This window comes from Hylobates moloch, unplaced genomic scaffold (assembly GCF_009828535.3).
Source record: "Hylobates moloch isolate HMO894 unplaced genomic scaffold, HMol_V3 SCAFFOLD_1, whole genome shotgun sequence".
NCBI lineage: Eukaryota > Metazoa > Chordata > Mammalia > Primates > Hylobatidae > Hylobates > Hylobates moloch.
Window position 1 is genome coordinate 152,636,107 of NW_026652276.1, and position 23,272 is coordinate 152,659,378.

At 42.7% G+C, this 23,272-nt stretch overlaps 1 protein-coding gene, 1 long non-coding RNA gene and 1 pseudogene across 5 annotated transcripts in view; 2 read left to right on the forward strand and 1 right to left on the reverse strand.

Moving 5' to 3' along the window:
- ANKMY2 (ankyrin repeat and MYND domain containing 2) overlaps positions 1-6,839 on the forward strand; it is a 45,532-nt gene extending 38,693 nt beyond the window's left edge. For 3 of the 4 annotated variants that reach the window (XM_058446691.1, XM_058446704.1, XM_058446697.1), the window contains 3 exons: positions 2,645-2,773; positions 4,106-4,235; positions 5,669-6,829. In XM_058446691.1, the coding sequence (XP_058302674.1) occupies positions 2,645-2,773; positions 4,106-4,235; positions 5,669-5,853 (444 nt within the window). In that variant the 3' untranslated portion in view covers positions 5,854-6,829. Of the gene's footprint in view, positions 1-2,644; positions 2,774-4,105; positions 4,236-5,668 lie in introns of all 4 variants that reach the window. The other variant, XM_032760066.2, reaches the window with a different exon arrangement.
- On the reverse strand, positions 358-12,455 carry LOC131384620 (uncharacterized). The gene is made up of 4 exons (XR_009215648.1): positions 12,308-12,455; positions 3,635-3,753; positions 2,583-2,727; positions 358-630 (listed from the first exon to the last, which is right to left on the reverse strand). It is a non-coding gene; the product is annotated as an uncharacterized LOC131384620 (long non-coding RNA).
- Positions 12,456-19,791: 7,336 nt separating this feature from the next.
- On the forward strand, positions 19,792-22,870 carry LOC116813432 (ataxin-2-like protein; annotated as a pseudogene).
- Positions 22,871-23,272: the final 402 nt, after the last annotated feature.

Below are 23,272 nucleotides of genomic sequence, written 5' to 3' on the forward strand. Positions count from 1 at the left end.
GCTCATTACAACCTCAGCCTTCCGGGTTCAAGCGATTCTCATGTCTCAGCCTCCCAAGTAGCTGGGACTACAGGCACACGCCACCATGCCCAACTAACGTGTTTCTGCATTTTTAGTAAAGATGGATTTTCACCATGTTGGCCAGGCTGATCTTGAACTCCTGACCTCAAGTGATCTGCCCGCCTTGGCCTCCCAAAGTGCTGAGATTACAGGCGTGAGCCACCATACCCGGCCTAGAGTATAATGATTAATGTTTATCCCAGTGATCTGAGTCATCAAGAAAAGGTTTATAATAAAGTTAAGATAGTATTTAATGCATTTTAGAAAGACTTTTCTTTAAACATTTTTGTTCTTTGAGAGTTTTATGTTCTTCTGTCTGGAAAACTTCATCCCAAATGCTTGTGATTGTGCATATCACAGCCATTGTTTACTGCCTAATGGGTTTTCATATTCTGCAAGTTCTAAGCATCTGAAGTGATGCCCACCTTTTCCCGGCATACGATGGTTCTCAGGGCTGGCTGCTGTGAGCTTCACTGTGTTGTTTTCTGACAGTGCTAATGCCTGGGTCCTCCTGCTCAGCTTTTGGTTCCCTCTGCTGCTGTGTAATTCTGGCTTCTGCCTGTCTCAAGGCTCAGCATGAAAGAGAATTCATAGCACTTTCATGTGAAAGGAGACCCAGTGATTATTATTTGTATTCAAGAAGAACATGGCAGTTCCAAAATGAGTGCTACTTTTAAAATACTTCTTGAATCTTTGAATATTTTCTTTGACTATCTTGAGTATACAGAACAGTGTAGGACATTTGTTCCCAGGTGATATTTTTAAACCTCTATTATGTACAGTTGGTAAGATAATATAAAAACAAATATTCTTAGGAAGAAAAAGCAAATAAAATGAAAATTATAAAGAGTGTCAAAATGCTGGTTTGGAACAAATGAACAAATTTGAAAAACTCAGAACAAAGAACTATTAGGAGTAGATAAGAAAAATAGAAACGCTGTGATTATTTTTTGCTAAATAGGTTTTAGTAGCGTTGTCTCAGATAGATAAATACTTACCCTTATAATTTTTTTTTTTTAAATACAAGGTCTTGCACTGTCACCAAGGCTGGAGTGCAGTGACACGATCTCGGCTTACTGCAACCTCTGCCTCCCAGACTCAGGTGATCCTTCTGCCTCAGCCTCCCAAGTAGCTGGGACTACAGGCGTGCCACCATGCCTGGCTAATTTTTGTATTTTCAGTAGAGTCGGGGCTTCACCAAGTTGGTCAGGCTGCTCTCGAACTCCTAACCTCAAATGATCTGCCTGCCTTGGCCTTGCAAAGCACTGGGATTGCAGGTGCGAGCCACTGCACCCGGACCCTTATAATTTTCTTTGTAAAAAAAAGTTTATAGGCCGGGTGTGGTGGCCCATGCCTGCAGTCCCAGCACTTTGGGTAGCCAAGGCGGGCGAACCACGAGGTCAGGAGTTCGAGACCAGCCTGGCCAACATGGTAAAATCCTGTCTCTACTAAATACAAAAAATTGGCCGGGCGCGGTGGCTCATGCCTGTAATCCCAGCACTTTGGGAGGCCGAGGCGGGCAGATCACGAGGTCAGGAGATCGAGACCATCCTGGCTGACACAGTGAAACCCTGTCTCTACTAAAAATACAAAATAATTATCTGGGTGTGGTGGCGGGCACCTGTAGTCCCAGCTACTCTGGAGGCTGAGGCAGGAGAATGGCGTGAAGCCAGGAAGCGAAGCTTGCAGTGAGCGGAGATCACACCACTGCATTCTAGCCTGGGCGACAGAGCGAGGCTCCGTCTCAAAAAAAAAGTACAAAAAATTAGCTGGGCATAGTGGCGGGTGCCTGCAATCCCAGCTACTGAGGAGGCTGAGGCAGGATAATCGCTTGAACCTGGGAGGTGGAGGTTGCAGTGAGCCAAGATCGAGCCACTGCACCTCTAGCCGGGTGACAGAGTGAGACTCCATCTCAAAAAAATAAAAATAAATAAAAATCATAAATATTTTTTAACCTATTTTAATTTTCCATTGCCCACTAGTAATAAGTTTCACACATTTGGTTTTTCTTAATACTTTGATTCAATTGCTGCATGTGTGTTTCTTAACAAATTTGGAACATACCGATTATAATAGTGATAATTTATTTGAATTGCAAGCCAACATCAAGTAAATGAGTTTAAATATATTGTCTTTAAAATACTTAGATTGTACTAAACTTTTCGGAATTAAGATAGTTAAACATTTTTGATGTGCCCTGTAATTGTCTCACTGAATATGAATATTTTCTGGATGTCAGTTCTCAGAAAAAAATTCCACTCTGGAGTTACTGTCCTAAATCTGAAACCCTATGGACTTACTGAATTATCCTCATTGGAAAAATACTTTTGTTCTAGATTAAGGGTGTTTTTTTCTCTTTAATTATTTGGACATATGACTGACTTTTCGTATGTTTTGTACAGAAAATGGTACATTCTAAAAGATTTTTGTCATTTTGTCTTAAAGCCTGTGTAATCTATAGCCTTAATGATTTCTTCCTTTTTGTGTCACATTGTAGGACAGCAGTGTCCATGGGCTGATACCTCTGTAGTGTTTCCATGGTGATTTCAGAATTTGTTTTTTCTCCTCTTCATGCCCACTCTAGGGTTCTGATCCCACTGCATTCTCCGTCCTTACCCAAGCCATCACTGGCCAGGTGGGTTTTGTGGATGTGGAATTTTGCACTACCTGTGGAGAAAAGGGAGCAAGTAAAAGATGTTCAGTTTGCAAAATGGTAAGAATGGAGTTCTTTTTATTTCATTGACCTCTGGTTTAGATGCAGCCAAGCTCATGATTGAGTTTTAATATTCTGTAAGAGTGGACATTAGTTTTCTAATAAATTCTAGCAATGAAAATATTCTATTTAATACTTAAAAAGTAGTTTTGGAAAAGAATCAATAGGATCAATATAGTTCTTTACTGTGTCTGTCTTCTGCTAATAATACAATATATGTATAAGGGGCCAATACATGTATTGGGGCCAATAATACAATATATGTATAAGGGCCCAGCACAGTGCTTGGCATATAGTGTTTAATAACATTCATTCCCATCTCCTTTCCACCCCCACTTGCAAAATTATAAGGCCATTTACAAAAACTTCTTGCTGTTCTTGAACATATCATTCACTTCCCTGTTCCTGCATTTTTGTACTAGATATTTTCTCCAGTTGGAATTCTTCTTTCCCATTTTTCTGTCTACCTTGACTCACCACAGGTAGAGTGAGTTGCTGCTTCCTCTATGCCTCCATCACTCTTACATCCTGTACTGTGTTAAGAAATTATATATTTAGGTGCCTGCCTCTCTCCCTTCTTCCATATCTTTCTTTTTCCTGACCCTAGTACCTTTGGGACAACATCTCTATCTTCCTTGTCATTGTACTGTACTAATTCTGGCACATGGCGGGTTCATAATAAGCTATTTGCTAAAGTCTTTGGTAGACTGTTTGTTATATGTTCATTATTGTTTTAAAGTAAAGCTACAAACCATAAATCTAAATCAATACACAGATACTGTGTTAGGCCGTTCTTACGTTGCTATAAAGAAATACTTGAGACTGGGTCATTTATAAAGAAAAGAGGTTTAATGGGCTCACGGTTCTGAAGGTGTGCAGGAAGCATGGCATGGGCATCTGTTCAGCTTCTGGTGAGGTCTCAGGAAGCCTTCAATTATGGTGGAAGGTGAAGGGGGAGCAGGCATGTCACATGGCAGAAGCTGGAGCAAGAGGAGGTGGGGGAGTTGCCACATACTTTTGAACAACCAGATCTTGTAAGAACTCACTCACTATTGTGAGGGCAGCACCAAGGGAAGGGTGCTAAACCGTTCATGAGAAAACCGCCCCCATGATCCTATCACCTCCCACTAGGCCCCACCTCCAACATTTGGGATCACAATTCAATATGAGATTTAGAGGAGACAACATCCAAACTATATCAACCACATATTATGGTTTTAAAATAAAGTGTGGAAAATGACATTTTTATAGCTTAGTTCTTGGTTTAATCATAGTTGGGAAATCATACAACCCAAGCTCTGGAAATGAAAATAAACCAACAATTGCTTTCAGGTAATATATTGTGATCAAACCTGCCAGAAAACACACTGGTTTACTCATAAGAAAATCTGTAAGAATCTGAAGGACATTTACGAAAAGCAACAATTGGAGGCTGCCAAAGAAAAGAGACAAGAGAAAAACTGTATGTATATAAAAACCGAGTTCACTCTGCTTAGTGGGGAGAGAGAGATGATAGGTGAGCTTAACACACTGAAACTGAGTCTTCTCTGGAAGCCATAGGAGCTCAGGAGTGACCAATGTAAGAATCACATTTAAATGTAAATGTGTCCCTTTTTTAAGTTCTTAGGATATAGTCAGCCTAGACATCACTGGAAAACAGAGACGTCAAAATCTGAGGGATGTAGTTTATTTCATACTTTACATTCTAGCTTAGGTGACTGCCCTGCAACAATGGGACTCTTAATGGGTATCAACTTATATTCTGTTCATGAAGGATTTTAAAGTCTTTGAATAAGGGAATTAATTAAATTTCCACTAATGGCTACTAGAAGATTTTAAGGGTGGAAGCCTTTAAATTCCTTAATTAAATTTCAGAACTACACGTGAAATTACAGAGTACATTTATAAATCATTCATTAAATTGCAGATCTAATATAGAGATCAAATTTCTACAAGTGTCAGAGCAGTGAATTTTGTATTTTTTTTCTCCATCCCTCTTGAGGTTTTGTGACCCATTTTCATCAGAAATAGTGAGTTGCTTCAGCAGTGATCATCAGACTGGAAAGGAGAACTGCCCCCACCCTCATGCCTCATTCCAGAGAATATATCATATGTTCTGGGGGAGTGCATGTAGTTTGAAAAAGATGCCTCGGTGACTCTGATACCAGGCATTTCCGCCTCCACCTCTCAAGGAACCATATCCCCTCTACTACTGGGTTGAGAAATACTCTCAGTGGAATTAAATGATTTGTACACAATTAAACCATTTATCCTTAAGAGAATAGTCAGGCTTTCTGACTGCCATGCCTTCTCTTGTTTTCTTGACCAAACTTTTTTATTCTATGTGCTAAGGACAGAAAGTAACAAATGTTCATTACTAACACACCATTGAGGGAGAATAAGATTGTCAGTAGAATGGGCACTCCCAGTTGTTAAGCATCATTCATGCACCAAACACTGCTCTAAATGTTCCAGACAACTTTATTCTTCACCAGTGTAGGATAGCCTTTATTACCTACATATTATAGACAAGGGAAACAACTGCATCCAGGCAATTACCTCTCCAAGGACATCAAACAAATTCACAGAAAAGCTGTATTCAAATACAGGCTTTGTCAAATCCCAAGCAACAATCTTGATTTAGAGATGGCTTTGGAGCCAGAGGCCTGAGTTCAAATGCTGGTTCTGCTGTTTCACTAGCTAGGAAACTTGCAGCAAGTTACCAAACCTCTCTCCTCTCAGTTTTCTCATTTGTAAAATAATGTTAGCGATGACAGTAGATAATCATATACCTCGTGTAGTTGATAGGAAGATTAAATAATACATGTAAAGCATTGAGAAGAGTGTCTGACACATGGTAGGAACAAAATAACAACTTCTTCTTTTTTTAATCAGACAGCAAACTTGATGTCAATTCTAACTGTGTTAATGAAGAGCAACCAGAGGCTGAAGTGGGTATCTCTCAAAAGGATTCCAATCCTGAAGATTCCGGGGAAGGAAAGAAAGAATCTCTTGAAAGTGAAGCTGAGTTGGAAGGCTTACAGGATGGTCCTGCAGGGCCACAGGTGTCCAAGGAGTAAAAGCCAGAGCAAGTGCCAGTGTGGATGGTCCTCACCCTGCAAGAAGCTGGAAAACTCATGGGAATGCATTGTCCTCGCCTCGTTATGCCTGTATGGCACCATGGCAGGATTCCACATTTCATAGAATAGAGGTTTTCAAGCAAACCCCTGTTGACCATGCCCTAATTTCCTATTGATTTCTGTTCTATAATTGAACGGATATTCCTATGGAAAATTTTTTGTTTCAAAATACAGGAAAAACATTCCTATTCCCTTTCTGAGGCTGGTTTTCCAGCAATTGTTTCAAAGAAAAATAGATCCCCTTAAAGAAAAAATACAGGCTTTAGGGAGCAAAGGGACAAGTAGAACAGGTGTGGAAGAGAGATTTTCAGGAAGGAAAAAATTTATAGCTACAGAGATGGGTAGTTAGAAAAATCATAACTTATATGTGAATAAAATACAAGTAAACAGCATTTACTGTAGTGGCATTCTACTTATTAAGATGCAATGAAATGAAGAAAAGCTTTATGTTCAAGGACCTTTGCCATAGTTCAGCTAATTGTAGTTTTATATAGAAATGATCCTGGACACTCTGAACTTGACGTAGTCCTGCGGTGATAATTCTATCTGCAGTATTTGTACCTCCAGAATGGCAGATCCCTCAGCAGGAACAAAGGCATATTGACGGTTCTCTCAGCATGTACATTAAAAAAGGTACTTCCTGAAACTTTTGATTCAATAATGACTAAACATACTATGTACACAATTATTGTAAGGCTAATTCAAGTGCCATACTCCACCTGAAAGCCCGAGTTATCTTGCTATAAGCTTTTCATGGAGCACTTCCTTTCCAGAAACTGATTTGTAACTCATTTAGAGAATGTCCTGGCGTCAGTTTTTAGCATATGTGGTATTTAAACAGAGCTAGAATGTGATGTCTGAAGATAATGCTGCATTTCTAAGTTTCTTGTGTGGATTTTAAAATAAATTGTGCCTACAAATATAAACAACTCATCTTGTTTTATAATTTGTTGGGGAGTGGCAAATATTAGAGAAGTATTAGAGAACTTAAAAAAAAATAGGGAACTTGACAAATATTGGAGAACAGCAAAGTAATAATTATTTTAATATGTACAATTGCAGAACAAAATGACTAGAATTCTCACCTCACTTTGCTGATCAAATTCTATCTTGTGGATTTTGTTTGTTTGTTTTTGTTTTGAGATGGAGTTTGGCTCTTGTCGCCCACACGGGAGTGAAATGGCACTATCTCAGCTCACTGCGACCTCCGCCTCTCAGGTTCAAGTGACTCTCCTACCTCAGCCTCCTGAATAGCTGGGATTACAGGTGCCCGCCACCACACCCAGTTAATTTTTGTACTTTTTTTTTGTTTTTTTTTGAGACAGAGTCTCGCTCTGTTGCCCAGACTGGAGTGCAGTGGCGCAAGCTTGGCTCACTGCAAGTTCCACCTCCCAGGTTCACGCCAGCTAATTTTTGCATTTTTAGTAGAGACGGGGTTTCATCATGTGAGCCAGGATGGTCTCGATCTCCTGACGTCATGATCTGCCCACCTCGGCCTCCCAAAGTGCTGGGATTACAGGCGTGAGCCATTGCACCCGACCATTTTCGTATTTTTAGATTTCACCATATTGGCCAGGCTAGTCTCAAACTCCTGACCTCAGGTGATCCACCCGCCTCGGCTTCCCAAAATACTGGGATTACAGGCGTGAGCCACTGCGCCCGGCCTATCTTGTGGATTTTTATCTTCCTGACACTCCATTATTTTTTTCCTAGCCCAAACATATACCCTATACCACACACACCTTATACCATGCTGGCTGTAGGATGACTTTGAGTAAATTCAATGTTGAGGGTTAACTGGTTAGGAATTCAGCAGGCAAATTTAGACTGAATTTGTTAATCATGACAAGCCTCCCTCGGAAAAAAATAAAATCATTCATCCAGGTACTTCATCTATACACACACTGATGAACATTTATCTTCAGGTAGTAAAGGAGCCCTCCCAGCCCTCCCTCTCTCACTGACATGCTTTTTACCTGAGTTCCCAGATTTTAGTGATTTTTTGTAATGTTTGTGTTACCATCAATTCATCCCACTCTGTCACACACTGTGGGGGACTCTGCCAAGAGGGCATGGCCCCTGTCTTTGCATACCATGGAGGGTTGTGGAAAAGCAGAAGAAATTGTCACCCAGTAAACTGAGTTATTTCCCTGCTCTGCATTAGCTGCAAAAAAAGAACATACAATTGGGGAAAAAAAGGCAGGCAGGTTTTATTCCTGGCCAGGAATGGAAAAGGAGAGAGCTCTTGTTCTAAAGACACCCTCCTCCCAAGCTGTGGGAAGCTGGGGAACTTTAAGGAGTTAGATGTCGGGTGGAAGATAGGTAAGCATATTCAGAGAGGAACTCCAGATGCACAGGCATAGATCATAAACATGTCTCCATACACGCCACGTTCAGAAAGGGCAGCGATTCTCCTCTGGGTGAGAAGCTTAGCATTATAATGATATGCTAACGATCTAAAGGTAGCAAGGAGTCTCTGCTTCTGGTTTGCTGAGTTTCACTCAGGCCTTATCTTCCTGTAGTAATTGGCGAAGGGTCCTGAAACTCCTGGACCACAAGGAGTCCTTTTAAGCAGGCTTAAAAGGACTTTACGTAAAAGAGACTAGAAAAAAAAAAAGCTGTTTAAGAAAATAATGAGCTTCCTCAGCTGTATCTCCTGGACTGCCCTGGTAACAGAATTAGGAAAATAAAGAGCAGAGGCAACGTAGAGGTACTTTTCTCCTTTATTGTCATGAATTACTAAATGAATCAGAACTAACAGAGCTGGTATGAATAGGAACTTTAACATTGGACAAAGAGAAATTCAAGCATAAGCCATATCAATATCAAAAATTTCCTTGGATGTATGTTAGGAAAGGGGTGGTCAGAAAATGGGGTTGGTTCTGATTATCATAAATTATCTAAAACAGCGTTTTCCATTATAATACCAACAGAACACGTGGTCATCTTATTTTTTTCCCATGTTGAACTGTTTTAAATATGCTATCAAAAAACTCTTCTCAAACAAAAATAGAACCTAAAGAATTTTGAATACTGTTAGTATTCCAATACTTCTGGTACCTAGAGCTGATGTAATACAATATTGAATTGGCCAATTAGTTTAAGAAATCAGATTCTGCTTTTTCATTCAGTAGATAATAATAATAGCTAACAGTGAAAGTTACTCTATCCCTGAAATAATTTTGTATAATATTCACAATGACCCTGTGAATTAGACTTTATCCAGTAGCACAGATGAAGAACCTTAAAGAGGTTGCCTAATTTATCCAAAATTGTAGAGCTGGTGCTTGGCAAGGTCTGCAGTTTTAACTAGTACATTGTACATTCTTAACATGTTAACCTCACTGTAGTATCCCTGCAGCCAGAAGATCATACAGGGTTGAAGACAAGCTGTTATTTTACAGGGTGTAATGGATATTCCCAAGGCCCTTAAAAAAAAAAATCACTGTTTTTGGTCAACTTTCATATATATGAGTTTACTTGAGTTTTAATGTTATTGAGTATAAAACATCATAGAAATTCTCTCTCTTTTTTTTTTTTTTTTGGACAGAACCTCGCTCTATCCCCCAGGCTAGAGTGCAGTGGCGCAATCTCAACCCACTGCAACCTCCACCTCCTGGGTTCAAGAGATGCTCATGCCTCAGCCTCCTGAGTAGCTGGGACTATAGGCGCCTGCCACCATGATGGGATAATTTATGTATTTTTTTTTAGTAGAGAAGGGGTTTCACCACATTGGCCAGGCTGGTCTCAAACTCCTGACTTCAGGTGATCCGCCCACCTCGGCCTCCAAAGTGCTGGGATTACAGGCATGAGCCACCACATCTGGCCGGAAATTCTTATAGTGGATATTCTTGCAGTATTTTCATCTTCTCAGGATCCTGTCTCCCCTACTTCTGAAGCAAATTAGTGCCCTTCCTTCAGTGGAAACTGGCTCTTCCGATTTAGGTGGTTTTGTGGTTGTTGCCAGTAGTGATTGACATCCTTGGTCACAATGAGGACAATCAGAGCAATTCTCGGAGATTTTTTTCATTCCTGAAGTTGAAGAAGGGGGGGCTTTTATTTTTTTTTTATTTGTTTCTCCTTTGGAGAGATTGTAAAGTACAAGGAGTTGGCTCCAGAACTGAGGCCATGACCCCTGACATGTGAAGGCACCTGAAAATGCAGTTATTAAGTGGACACCAGCGAGATAGGGATAGAGAGAGAAAATGCTTATTTGAGCTGTCGAATCCAGTGGGCTCTGACAGAGTCCACACTTGGGGTTTACAAGGTCCGCTTACATGAGCAAATACATTTCCCATTTGGATTTCTGTCACTTAGAGCCAAAGAATCCTTATTAATAATGTGGCAACTAGAAAACAAAAGCAAATTTCAAAAGTTAAATACATAAAAATATAGGTAAAAGAAAAATGAAGGCATATAACTTGAATTTTATGATTATATTCTCTTAGAAAATTAACAATGGCAGTTCAAATTTCAAATTAGATTTAAGGACTAACCTCTGATTATTTATCTTGTCCAAATTCCTACCCAAGGGGTCTGGGGAGTCATGCCCTACAAACCATGGATTCGCATCAGATGGGTTTTATTTGACCCTGTATATTGTGACTTGCTTTTCAATCTGACTGTGGCATAACATTATGAGACAAAAAATATTTAACCACAAAATATATTTCCTTGCCATGCCTTGAAATTGCCCTGCAAAGTGTTTTGTGGAAAGGATCCACATTCTATAAAGAATCCCCTTCCCCCTTTGTTTTCCTTCCTTTCTTTCCAGATCCAGGAGATAATCAACTAAGAGCCAGGCACCCCTTTAGGTCTGATAAGAAACGTTTTACAACCTGCTCTCTCTCTGAAGTCTGCTATCTGAGAGATTCCTCTTCACAGCACGGTAAAACTTGGTCTCCACAATCCTTTATCTTTAACCTGAGCATTCCCTTCTATGGATCCCAGGTCTTTCGACAAACTCAACCAAGTGTCAACCAGAAAATGTTTAAGTTTACCTATAGCCTAGAAGTCCCCCGCTTTGAGTTGTCCTGCCTTTCTGAACCAAACCAATGTATTTCTTAAATGTATTTGATTGATGTCTCATGCCTCTCTAAAATATATAAAACCAAGCTATGCCCCAACCACCTTGGGCACGTGGTCTCAGGACCTCCTGAGGGCTGTGTCATGGGCCATGTTCACTCATATTTGGCTTAGAATAAATCTCTTTAAATATTTTACAGAGTTTGACTGTTGGTCGACAGATTGCAGTTATTTTTGTTGGAAAGAAAACCAACACAAAGTGTTTTTGCACCTATTTACTGATGTTTATTTTGAAAAAAAAACTTGTATTTATTTAAAATTGGAATAGGGCATGTTTATGTAAACTTTGATCATATCAAATCATCATTTCTATGGACAAAGACAAGATCTTAATTTAGTAAAAAGAAATTTTCTTTTTCTCATAATTATTTCAGTAGATGAGCAGATTTTTCCCCCAAAGGTAGCTCTAGCCTGGTTCGAAGTGCTGGTTGTATATATCCTTTACAGTCCTCGTTTTATAAATAGCCAAAGGCAAATGGTGATCATACTTTGCATAGAATAAATCAGGTAGCTACGTAATTGACCATTTCAGAGCAATGTAGCTAGCTAATTCAAGTACTCACACGAAACCACTTTATCTGATGATTCCAAATCGTTAAGATTTTAATGTGAAAAAAATAATCCCAGGAGAAACCATGAGAGAATTCTTTATGACTTTAGCATGAAAGAGGCCTTCATAAATATACTAAACCCAGAAACCACAAAAGGAAACAAATTCAGCTACATTTAAAACATAATCTGAATACTTCTGCTCCTGGGAAGGTGGAGTAGACACACTTTTCACTATTCTTCCCGCTAAGGAAAGCTAAAACCCCCGAATAATTGTATATAAAACAAATATAAGAAGACTGTGAAAGTTGGAGAGGAGGTAGACTGGCTAGGGATCCTGGACCCAGGGTTCCACGTAGCAACACCTGCTGAGTTCTCTGGGTTTTCTTCTTGCCTCACGTAGCCCAGACTTGGAGCTGAAGAAGCTGGAAACATGGAAACACCAACAGCTACAGAACAAGAAAAGTCCCAACAAAGTCCTGCCAGTCTGCCAGCCTATCCTGTGGATTTCCAACTCAAGATCACAGCATCAACTCATACCTGAAGCTCTGGCTTCCCTACAAACTTTGAACTTGCCAGTCCCCACAATGGCATGAGCCAATTCCTTAAAATGAATGTCTAGTTCTAGATATGCGTGTATTCTACTGGTTCTGTTTCTCTGGAGAAGCCTACTAATAGATCATTTGTCTTAGTCAATTCGAGCTGCTGTCACAGATTACCATAGACTGGGTGGTTAAAACTACAAATACTTATTACTCACAGTTTTGGAGGCTGGAAGTCTGAGATCAGGTTTCCAGCAGGATTGAGTACTTGGTGAGCATCCTCTTCCCGGTCTACAGAGTACTGTGTTACTTAAGTGGAAAAAGTATGGTGAGCTGGTTCTCTGGCCTCCTCTTTTAGGGGACTAATCTCATTCATGAGGGCTCCACCCTCATGACCTAGTTACCTCCCAAAGGCTCCATCTCCAATACCATCACAATGGGGATTAGATTTCAACATAGGAATTTTGGAAGGACACAAACATTCAGTCCATAACACCAAGTATAGTCCACAAGGAGCACAACTGCCCTTGGGATAAGAATAATAGTAATAGCTAACATATGTGGAGTACTTTAAGAAAGACAGTCTACCTAGCACTTGACATACATTATCTAACTTAATCTCTGAGACTCTATGAGGTAACTACTATTATTGTTTTAAATAAAAGGGTATCAAAACCTTGACAGGTCAACTAACTTTTCCAAGTAGCATCTAGTAAATGGAACAGCTAAGCTAGATTTGTTGGATTCCAAAGCCCCAGCTTTTAGCCAAACCCTCTATAGATCTACATATTATTTTTTGTTTCCTAGTCATGAGAAATTCCATTGTAAATAAATATGCTTCCACTTGAGACAGTTTGAATGGTCATCTTGTTGTGTTGTTGTTATTGTTTTTTCTTTTCTCTCTTTCTCTCTCTCTCTCTTTTTTTTTTTTTTTTTTTTGAGAAAAGGTTTAGCTTTGTCACCCAGGATGGAGTGTAATGGCGCGATCTCAGCTCACTGCAACTTCTGCTTCCCAGGCTCAAGCAATCCTCCCACCTCAGCCTCCCAAGTAGTTGGAACTACAGGTGCATGCCGCCATTCCCGGATTTAAATGTTTTTTTTTAGTAGAGGCAGGGTTTCGCCATGTTGCCCGGGCTGGTCTCAGACTCCTGGGCTCAAGCAATCCGCCCGCCTTAGCCTCCCAAAATGCTGAAATTACAGGCGTGAGCCACGCATCTGGGTCTCTTGTTTAAAGCAAAGAACTTAATTTAAAATACCCTCTCAATAATGATGTATTCTATTTTGGCAGAGGTTTAGGTAACTTAAAGATCATGTCTTCTGTTTTGTGTTTCTCCTGAAATGGTATTTCATACAATGTTCCCCATTCACAATAATGAAGGGCCACTCATTAGCCCTTAATTGTTGAATAACATATCCAGTATTGAGGAGTGCGTTCTAAAGCACATCTTTTTTTTTTCATGCAGGTGACACAGTTTTGTAAAAAGAAAAATAATTTCTACCTCTTACCAGATGAAGTAAAATTTTTTAGACATTTTAAAATTGGAGTAAATGTTTTATTTTCAGTAATTGTGGGATTAAGAATATAATGTCAAAGAGTACACATTTGAAAATGATTCTTTGAGTGGTTAACCAAGAGGTTACATTAGCCCATCCTTAATTTACTTCAATCTGATTAAAAATTAATACTTCTTATGCAAGTATGGGCCACCTTAAACCTGATGTCAAATATACTATTTCCATCACGAAATGGCTTGTTGCCACTCAATGTTATTGCTTGGTGGATCTGATAGTACTCAGCTCATGATGAGTAGCTTTGGTCAAACAGCTACTTGGTCAAGGGTCAGACTCTCGGTTAGTAGTAGAATCTATGCAGCAGCATGCCTAGATGTGCTATTTAAACAGTGACTAGTTCTCTGCTGCAGATGGTGTGGCCTTGTTCAAGAACCCTTGAAACTTCACTGTGACTTTCCTCTCAGTGCTAGCTGGAGACTCCACCGAAGGACCCTGGATTACAGTGGGATATTGTATTAGTTATCTGTTGCTGTGGAACAAATTATCCCTAAATGTATCAGCTTGAAACAACAGTAAGCATTATCTCATATGATTTCTGCAGGCCAGAAATCCAGAAGCAGCTCAACTGGGTGGTTCTGGTTTCAGATGTCTTTGGCTTGAAGGTACAGTGAAGCTTTCAGCCAGGGCTGTAGTCATCTGCGAGTTTAACTGGGTCTGCGGTATACGTTGGCAGAAGGCCTTGCACTGTACTGGCTTTTGGAAAGAGGCATCAGTTCCTCAGAATATGGACCACTCCAGAGGACTGCTTGAATGTTCTAATGACATGGCAGTTGGAGTCCCCCAATGTAAGTGATCCAGGAGAAAGAGTAAGAGTAGTGCCAACCATAATTCCCAAAGATGCAATCCCGAATGCCATAATTCCAAACGTTATTACCTCTAAAGATCAAAATCCCTAAAGTTAAAAATCCCTAACATCTAAAACCCCCCAAATCACAATTAGTGCATTTACAGTTGTACACAGGGTAGTGCAGCATATTAGGCAGAACTATTACCTTGTTATTGTCCTTATTTGGAAATAAAGTGTGTTTTAAGGAGATGCATATGGATGCTAAGCTAACAAGGGGTAGACTTGTGGACTTAATCTTTGGTGTCAATTTAACTGGATTAAGGAATGCCTAGCGACCTGGTAAAGCATTATTTTCAGTGTGCGTGGGTATTTCCAGAGGAGATTAGTGTCTGAGTCTTAGTGGATTGGGTGGGGAAGATCTGCCTTCAATGTTTCTAGTTTTTCAAAGGTCATCAAAGAAATGAAAATGCAAGCAAAACATATAAGAGGCCAGGTGCAGTGGCTCACTCCTGTAATCCCAGCATTTTAGGAGGCTGAGGTGGACAGATCACTTGAGGTTAGGGGTTCGAGGCCAGCCTGGCCAATGTGGTAAAACTCCATCTCTACTAAAAATACAAAAAGTAGCCGGGTGTGGGATTGTGTGCCTGTAATCCCAGCTTCTTGGAAGCCTGAGGCAGGAGAATCACTTGAATCCGGGAAGCAGAGATTGCAGTGAGCTGACATTGGGCCACTACACTCCAGCTTGGACAATAGAGCAAGACTCCATCTCAAAAAAAAAAAAAACAGAAATCTCTCCTGCCAGATTATTCAGTTGTGTACTGCTCCTTCCCCTTCACACATAACACCATGCTTGCATTTTTAAAAATATGCCCTTCATCAGAGAACAAAAAAAATTCAAGTTCAGAGATCTTCTGAACCAAAGATGTTTGCTGATTTTGAGATTCCTCCAGCATTACAAAAAATTAAGGGGTGACCAATTCTTGGTTAGGGATTTGACTATTAAAGAAGATAGACTTTTTCTATTGAAAATATAACATACGAAAACTAGCAGAAGCTTCACTTTGACTCATGGATGTGTTGATCGAAATTAAGGCTGTTGAGGCAGAAATAATTTGATAAAAATTTTTTGGAAACTGAATGTGAGGATGGACATGGGAAGACACCAACAAAGTTAGGCATGTTCCAAAGTCTGTTACAAGTTGGAATGCTTTTATAAGGAAGTTTATGAGAAGGGAGAGGTACTCATACTGGACTTGTCCTTTTTCTTTGGAGGGTACAATACAGAGGTTAACATCATTGGCTACAGATGTCAACATACAGGCTTAAACGTTCTAGGTGCAAGACAATACAACTTCATGATTCAGAAACAAATCAGCAAAACCTTATGATTCAGAAACAAATCAGTGTCCTTGTCAATGTCAGTAAGTTATGCATTAATCAGTATATCAACAGTTTGAGGAACTCATGATAAGATTTGAGGGACTCACGTGAATCACAAGACTTTCCTCAGGCAGTTAATTTGGAAGCCTGCCAAATGTGACCTGTAAGTTATCAAATGGCATACTCAAAACTGTCCTCACTGTTTTTTAATCAGATAGGTACTATTCATGCCCCTGTTGGATCTGAAAATTACAGAGCTTATCCATTCATTTATGTATTAATGACTGCAAAAAGTGAAGCACTTTACAAATGCTTATTTGAAGATTTGGTGGAGTTTGCAGAAAAAAAAAAGAATTCCAACTAAATCCTCAAACCATAATGACAGATTTGGAATTAGGTACAATCAAGCCTTCTAAAAGTGAATTTCAAGGTGTTATCAATAAAGTCTGTTTTTTCCAATCAGCCCAATGCTTTGGCAAAAAAAAAAAAAAAAAAAAATCAGATAAGTGGATTGGTCGCATAATACAGCAATGACAAAAACTTGAGTTTAGAAATTTGTCTGCATTGGCATTCTTTCCAACTGTGAAATTCTAGGAGCTTTTAATAGCTTTCTCTGCATTTGCCTGGAGAAGCCAGTAAAATTACTGACTCGTTCAAAAATAATTATGTGCACAGTAGGACAGGAAAACACTTACACAACAGTTTTCCTGTTCCGTCACCAATATCATTTCTGCCAAATTAGTGGTCTGTCTATAAGTGCATACAGAACAGATTCTGAGCACTCCAAACAACATAGAAGCATGGTACAGAAGATGGGAAAATTTAAAAGGGAATGCTCCTGTGAATGTATATTGAATCATAGAAGAATTTCAAAAAGAGCAGCACCACGTAGAAAATGAATGGAGGCAGGTGTACTATCATAGTTCACTGCAGTCTCGACCTCCCTGGGCTCAGGTGATCCTCCTAGCTCAGTTTCCCAAGTAGCTGGGACTAGAGGAATCACTTGAGCTGGGGAGGTAGAGACTGCAATGAGCTGTGATAGTGCCATTGCCCTCCAGCATGGGTGACAGAGGGAGACCCTCTCTCAGAGAGAGAGAGAGAGACAGAGAGACAGACAGAGACAGGCTAAAAAGAAACTTTAAGTACAATTAACTGTGATCTTAATTACCTTTTACTTTGCTCACTCCCACTTAGTTGTTTATTGTTATTATTGTTATTATTTCTTTGTTATTGTTTGTTATTATCATTGTTATTGTTTGTTGTTATTCATTTATTTATTTTTTTTTTTTTGAGACAAGATCTCACTCTGTTGCCCAGGCTCCAAGTCCTGGGCTCAAACAATCCTCCCACCTTGGTCTCCCAAACTGCTGGGATTACGTGAGCCATCATGCCCGGCCTGGTCATATTTTTGATGTGTTGATTCTTTCCAGTCCATGTTCCAGTCCAGATGCATAGTGATAATACAAGAATTGAAAACAAAAATTTTGAGACAGATCCATCTCATGAACCTGCCTTTCTTTTCTAGTAGTACAAGCCCCGTTGAGTGAAGTGCTCCTAATCTCTGATGATTTAAAATACTGTAGAAAGCATTGCGGTATTTAACTCTGGGCACTGAAGATTTTTTCTAGTCCTAGAATACAGATCAATCTAGATATATGGTCTCGATCAATCACAAGAGGATCAATAAGCTTTTTTCCTTATTCTACTTCCCTTTTTTGAAAGGGCCTTGATTTGCATTTGCTGCCTATAGACAGCAATTTGTCTGAATTTTTTTTTTTTTTTTTTTTTTAAGTATTCAGGGGGTACATGTGCTTGTTTGTTAAATGAGCATACTGCATTCTGGTGGGGAGTGGGCTTTTAGTGTACCCAATACCTACATAGCAAACATTCTATCCCATAGGTAATTTTTCATCCCTTGTCCCCCTCCCACTCTCCTCCCTTCTGGAGTCCCCGAGTATCTATTATTTCCATCTTTATGACCGTGTGTACCCACTGTTTCGCTCCCACTTATAAGTGAGACGTGCAATATTTGCTTTTCTGCTTTGGAGTTAGTTCATTGTATAATGAGCTGGAGTATAATGGCCTCCAGCTCCATCCATGTTACTGTAAAAGGCATAAAATCATTCTTGTAGCTGCATCATTGGAGAATTTTAACTTTTTTATTGGTTGGTCTTCCTTTGTCTCTCTCTCTCTCTCTTACTCTCTCTTTCTTTCTTTTTGCATCTCAGATGACACAAACCAATGTTTGTTTTTTGGGTCACTCTGTCACCCAAACTGCAGTGCAGTGGGAATGATCCTAGCTCACTACATCCTCAGACCTCCTGTCCCAGCCTCCCCAGCCTCCTGATGATACAAGAGTTAAGAAGAAATAATTTAGGCAGATAGTGAGAGTAAGGAAGTCTTCAATAAGGTTTTCCTTTTAATGAATAGCATCCCCAAATTATTTTATTTTCTAATAAAGAGCAGCCTGTAAAATCGAGCTGCAGACATAGAAAAGCAAGCTAGAAGCTTGCAAGGGTGAATGCCGGCAGCTGTGCCAATAGGAAAAGGCCACCTGGGACTAGGAATGTTCAAAATGCTGGCTCCATCTCCCCTTTTCCTTTCCAACCACTTGTGCAGTAGGGAGCGGACAACATGGCACGGCCAAGTGGAAAGTCTATTTGCATAATAAGAAGATTAGGGTGGGTTAGCCAGCTTCCCAAAGCACTATATAAATGTCACAGCTGGTCCAACCAATCTGTGGGCCCTGCGTAAATCAGGCACCTCCTCCTCAAGCCTGTCTGTAAAATCCGGTGCACTCTGCCATGGGCTGGAAGTCCCATTCGGAAGCCCCTCTCTCGCAAGAGAGAGAGCTGTTCTCCTTTCTCTTTCTTCTGCCTATTAAAGGTCTGCTCCTAAATCCACTTCTTGTGTCTGCCTACTGGATTTCCTTGGTGAGACAACAAACCCCAGGCATTTACCCCAGACAACGACATGGCTTCACTGAGCTGGGCTGGGTGTGAAGCCTGGGCCACCCACCCTGCCCGGATTTTATTTTTTTTAAGAATTGGGCTCACCCTCCCCATGCTGTTGCTCCCGGCTTTTCTTTCTTTTTTTTTTTTTTTTTTTTTTTGCTACTGCTACATAGCTGTTCTATGTAGGAGAAATCTGTCCTAACAATGATAATCCTTGGAAATTTCCCTTTCAAATCTAGCATTTGCTTGTCAAATGATCATCTCTTGTAAAAGGGAAAAGGTTAAAAAATAAAGACAAAGATAAAAATATAAAAAAAAGAAGAATGAATGGAAACATATTCTACAAGGAGAGCCATGCCTAAACGAAAAAAAAGCAGCTATTCATCAAGATGCAATATTGATAGATGTCGGAGGCAGACAAATGCCTATGCAGATAAGGAAGGGTCCCTGGAGAATCTCTGCTCCACAAGTGTTTATGCCAGATGTTTTTGTGCAGATAAGGGAACCTGCACAGGGTCTTGCCTGGGCATGGCCACAAGGGACTGGAGGCCCAAATGCACTGGCAGAATAGGGTGGAGCCACCAGGAATTCGCGCCTTATGCGTGGGAGGAACCTGACCTCTTCAACTCATGTGTTGTGGCCTGGCATTCAGTTTGTGAGGTGGAAACCTGCGTGCATGACCCCTCTTTTTTTCAAATCTTTCCTTTCACTTAATAAATTCTGGCCTCCTCACCTTTCAACATGTCTGCATGCCTAATTTTTCCTGGTTGTGAGACAAGAACCTGGATTTAGCTGAACTAAAGAGCAAAAAAATCCTGCATCAACATTTCAAAATATAATTAAGAATAGGGGTTCTCTCCAGCCCCCGACACCTCGAGGCTCCCCCCGCCTGCCAATGGCAGGCCTGGCTTCCCGATCCCCCTTGCTTCCCATGCTCTCCCGTGGGGCCCCAGCCCTGGCCCCCTGTCTCCCTCCCTTCCTTTTAATTCCCCTTCCGGACGCTGCTATCATGTTGAAGCCTCAGCTGCCACAACAGCTGTCCAAGCCCCAGTAGCCGCCCCCGATGCAACAGGCCATGCCTCCTCCGCAGCTCCACCGGGGCCTCCTGCAGCATCCTCCGCCTGTCTGGGGCCTTCGGCTGTGGGGAGCGGGCTCCGCTGGGGAGCCGAAAGCATCTTGACGACGCAGCCGCCACCACAGTAGCAACACCAGGAGATGCCGGGGGCCGCTGCCATCGGCAGCACCAGGGGACAGAGCACAGGAAAGGGATCCCCACAGTCACCTGTGTTTGAAGGCGTCTGCAACAATTCCAGAATGCTGCATTTCCTTACAGCTGTTGTGGCCTCCACTTGTGATGTAAAGGTGAAAAATGGCACCACTTATGAGGGTATCTGCAAGATGCTGAGCTCAAATTTTGAACTAGCAGTGGATATTGTACACCAGAAAGCATCTGAGACAGCAAGTGGTCCTTGTCGGGAGGACACTGTAGACACCATGGTGTTTAAGCCAAGTGATGTCATGCTTGTTCACTTCCGAAATGCTGACTTCAGCTACGCTACTAAAGACAAGTTCACCGAGTCAGCCATCGCCATGGACTCGAAAGGAATGGGGAACACAAAGAGAAGGTGCTTCAGCGCTGGGAGGGGGGTGACAGCAACAGCGACAACTACGACCTCGAGTCCGACACGTCCAATGGATGGGAGCCCAAAGAAATGTTCAAGTTCAATGAGGAAAACTACGGTGTGAAGACCACCTGTGACAGCAGTCTTTCTCCTTATACGATGCCCTTAGAAAAGGACAACTCGGAAGAGTTTCAGCTGTGAGAGCTGTGTGCGGCCCAGTTGGCTCCAGAGATTGAATCAAGCTCCCAGTACCGCCTGCGGATCGCCATGGAGAGCGACGATGGGCGCACTGAAGAGGAGAAGCACAGGGCGGTTCAGCGGCAGGGCTCGGGGCGGGAGAGCCCCAGCTTGGCATCCAGGAAGGGGAAGTATATCATCCTTTTGCCTCAACGAGTCCAGGAAGGTCCCTGGGGAGGAGTTTGATGCAGCAGCCCTCTGGGCAGTCGGCCTAGCCTTAGCGATTTGCCACCTCGTGGCCCTCACCATCTGGACAATAGCAATCCTGGCCCAGGTTCTGAGGCCCGTGGTATCAATGGAGGCCCTTCCCACATGTCCCCAAAGGCACAGAGGCCTCTGAGAGGTGCCAAGACTCTGTCTTCACCCAATAATAGGCCTTCTGGAGAAACTTCTGTTCCTCCTCCTGCAGTGGGCCAGATGTATTCCCCGAGTTCTCCCAAGTTTGCTGCCCCTGCCCCAGTCTCAGCTTCCTGTCCTGAGCCTCCCATCGGCTTGGCAGTGCCAACCTCTTCAGCCTCCATCCCTGTGACCTTATCAGTCTCAGATCCTGGAATGGGCTCCATTTCGTCAGCTTCTCCCTGGCCCCCACAGATGTAAAAGAACTCTCTACCAAGAACCTGGGAGAACCCTGGAGCCCCAGTAGCTGGCTCAGATAGCTGGGAAAGTCTCTGGTCTTCAGAATGAACAGAAACGATTCCAACTGGAAGAACTGAGAAAGTTTGGGGCCCAGTTTAAGCTTCAGCCCAGTAGTTCCCCTGAGAACAGCCTGGATCCTTTTCCTTCCTGGACCTTAAAGGAGGGGGCCAAAGGAAAGGAGAAGGAGGCTGATGGTCTGTTGACCTCAGAGCCCATGGGGTCCCCCGTCTCCTCCAAGACAGAGTCTGTATCAAATAAGGAGGACAAACCACCCCTGGCACCAGAAGGAGGCACTGAGGGGCCAGAGATGCCCCCACCACCTTGCCCAAGCCAAACTGGCAGCCCCCCGTTGGCCTCATCAAAGAAGAGGACAAGGATGAGGGCCCTATTGCTGAACAAGTAAAGAAATCAGCGTAGAACCCCAATACCAAGGAGTTCAATCCCACAAAGCCTCTGCTGTCTATGAATAAATCCACCAGTACCCCAAATTCTCCAGGGCCTTGGACTCATTCAGCTCTCTCCGTCCCAGTGCTAACAGCAGGCCAGAGTGGGCTATACAGCCCCCAGTACATGTCCTGCATACCTCAGATCCACATGGGACCAGCTGTGCAGGCACCTCAGATGTATCCGTATCCTGTATCCAATTCAATGTCTGGGCAGCAAGGCAAGTACTGGGGAGCAAAAGGCTCCCTGTTCCCACAGCTCTGGGACCAACATGAGCCAGCCTCAGCCCCACCGTGGTGGCTGCTGGCCCTCCTCTGGTGCTGCCGTGCCCTATTCTTCCTACATCCCCTACAACCCTCAGCAGTTCCCAGGCCCACCCGCCATGATGCAGCCCATGGCCCACTATTCCTCACGGCCGGCGTTTGCCCCCATGCTTCAAAGCAACCCACGCATGCTGACGTCGGGCAGCCATCCCCAGGTCATCATGTCATCCTCCACCCCTCAGTACCCTTCTGCAGAGCAGCCCACTCCCCAAGCCCTTTATGTCACTGTTCACCAGGCTTACCCACACTATGCCACACAGCTTCATGCCCACCAGCCGCAGCCGGCTGTCACGCCTACTGGGAACCAGCCTGCAGCCCCCAGTCCTGTCCAGCATCAGGCAGGGGTGGCTCCACATCTGGGCAGTGGACAGCCACAGCAGAATCTGTGCCACCCAGGGGCCCTGACAGGCATGCTGCCCTCTCTGCCACCGGGACCTTCTGCCCAGTCCCCTCAGAGCAGTTTCCCCCAGCCAGCCACTGTGTATGCCACCAACACCAGCAGCTGCCCCAATGGCTTCACAAACACGGCCCATGTTCCCCAGGCCCATGTCCAAACTGGAATCACAGCAGCCCTGCCCCCTCACCCTGGGGCTCCCCACCTGCCCCAGGTGATGTACTATTTGCTCCCCAGCAAAGCGCAGTGCCCAGAGTGGGGTGCCTGCATTCTCAGCTTCCACACCCTCACCCTACCCCTACATTGGACACCCCCAAGCTCTCAGTGACCCCGACTGTCTCCTGACTTACTGGTGGAGTTCAATCTTATCCCTCCCAGAAGCTCCCCTTCCACCCCGCCGGGGAACTGAAGATTTTCCTGGCCCTGACCTGAGACCTCCATGAGTGGAGGGAAGAGTGATCTATGTCTCTTCCCCCAGCAGCTCAGACTACTCCCAGCTCCCCATCCCCCCTTTCCTCAGGGGGAGCTGGGGAATTCCTGCCAAGCACCTTGAATAGGAGGGGCCTCACAGAGGGCAGAGCCAGGGTCCAGCGGTGGTGGGGGTTTCCTGCTCTGCCCCTGCCTGTCCCCACTCAGTATTGCCCTCCCATCCTCTCATCTATTTCCTTGCTGGACACAGAAGATCTTTTATTTTCTATTATTTATAACCTGAGACTTGGGCCCCCGGTTCTTTATTTCCCATTAACTTGAGTGACCTGTGTGAGAGACAGACAGATGCCCCATGCGGATGGCTGGACAAGAACTTTTACTTTTTATTACATAAAAATATTAAAA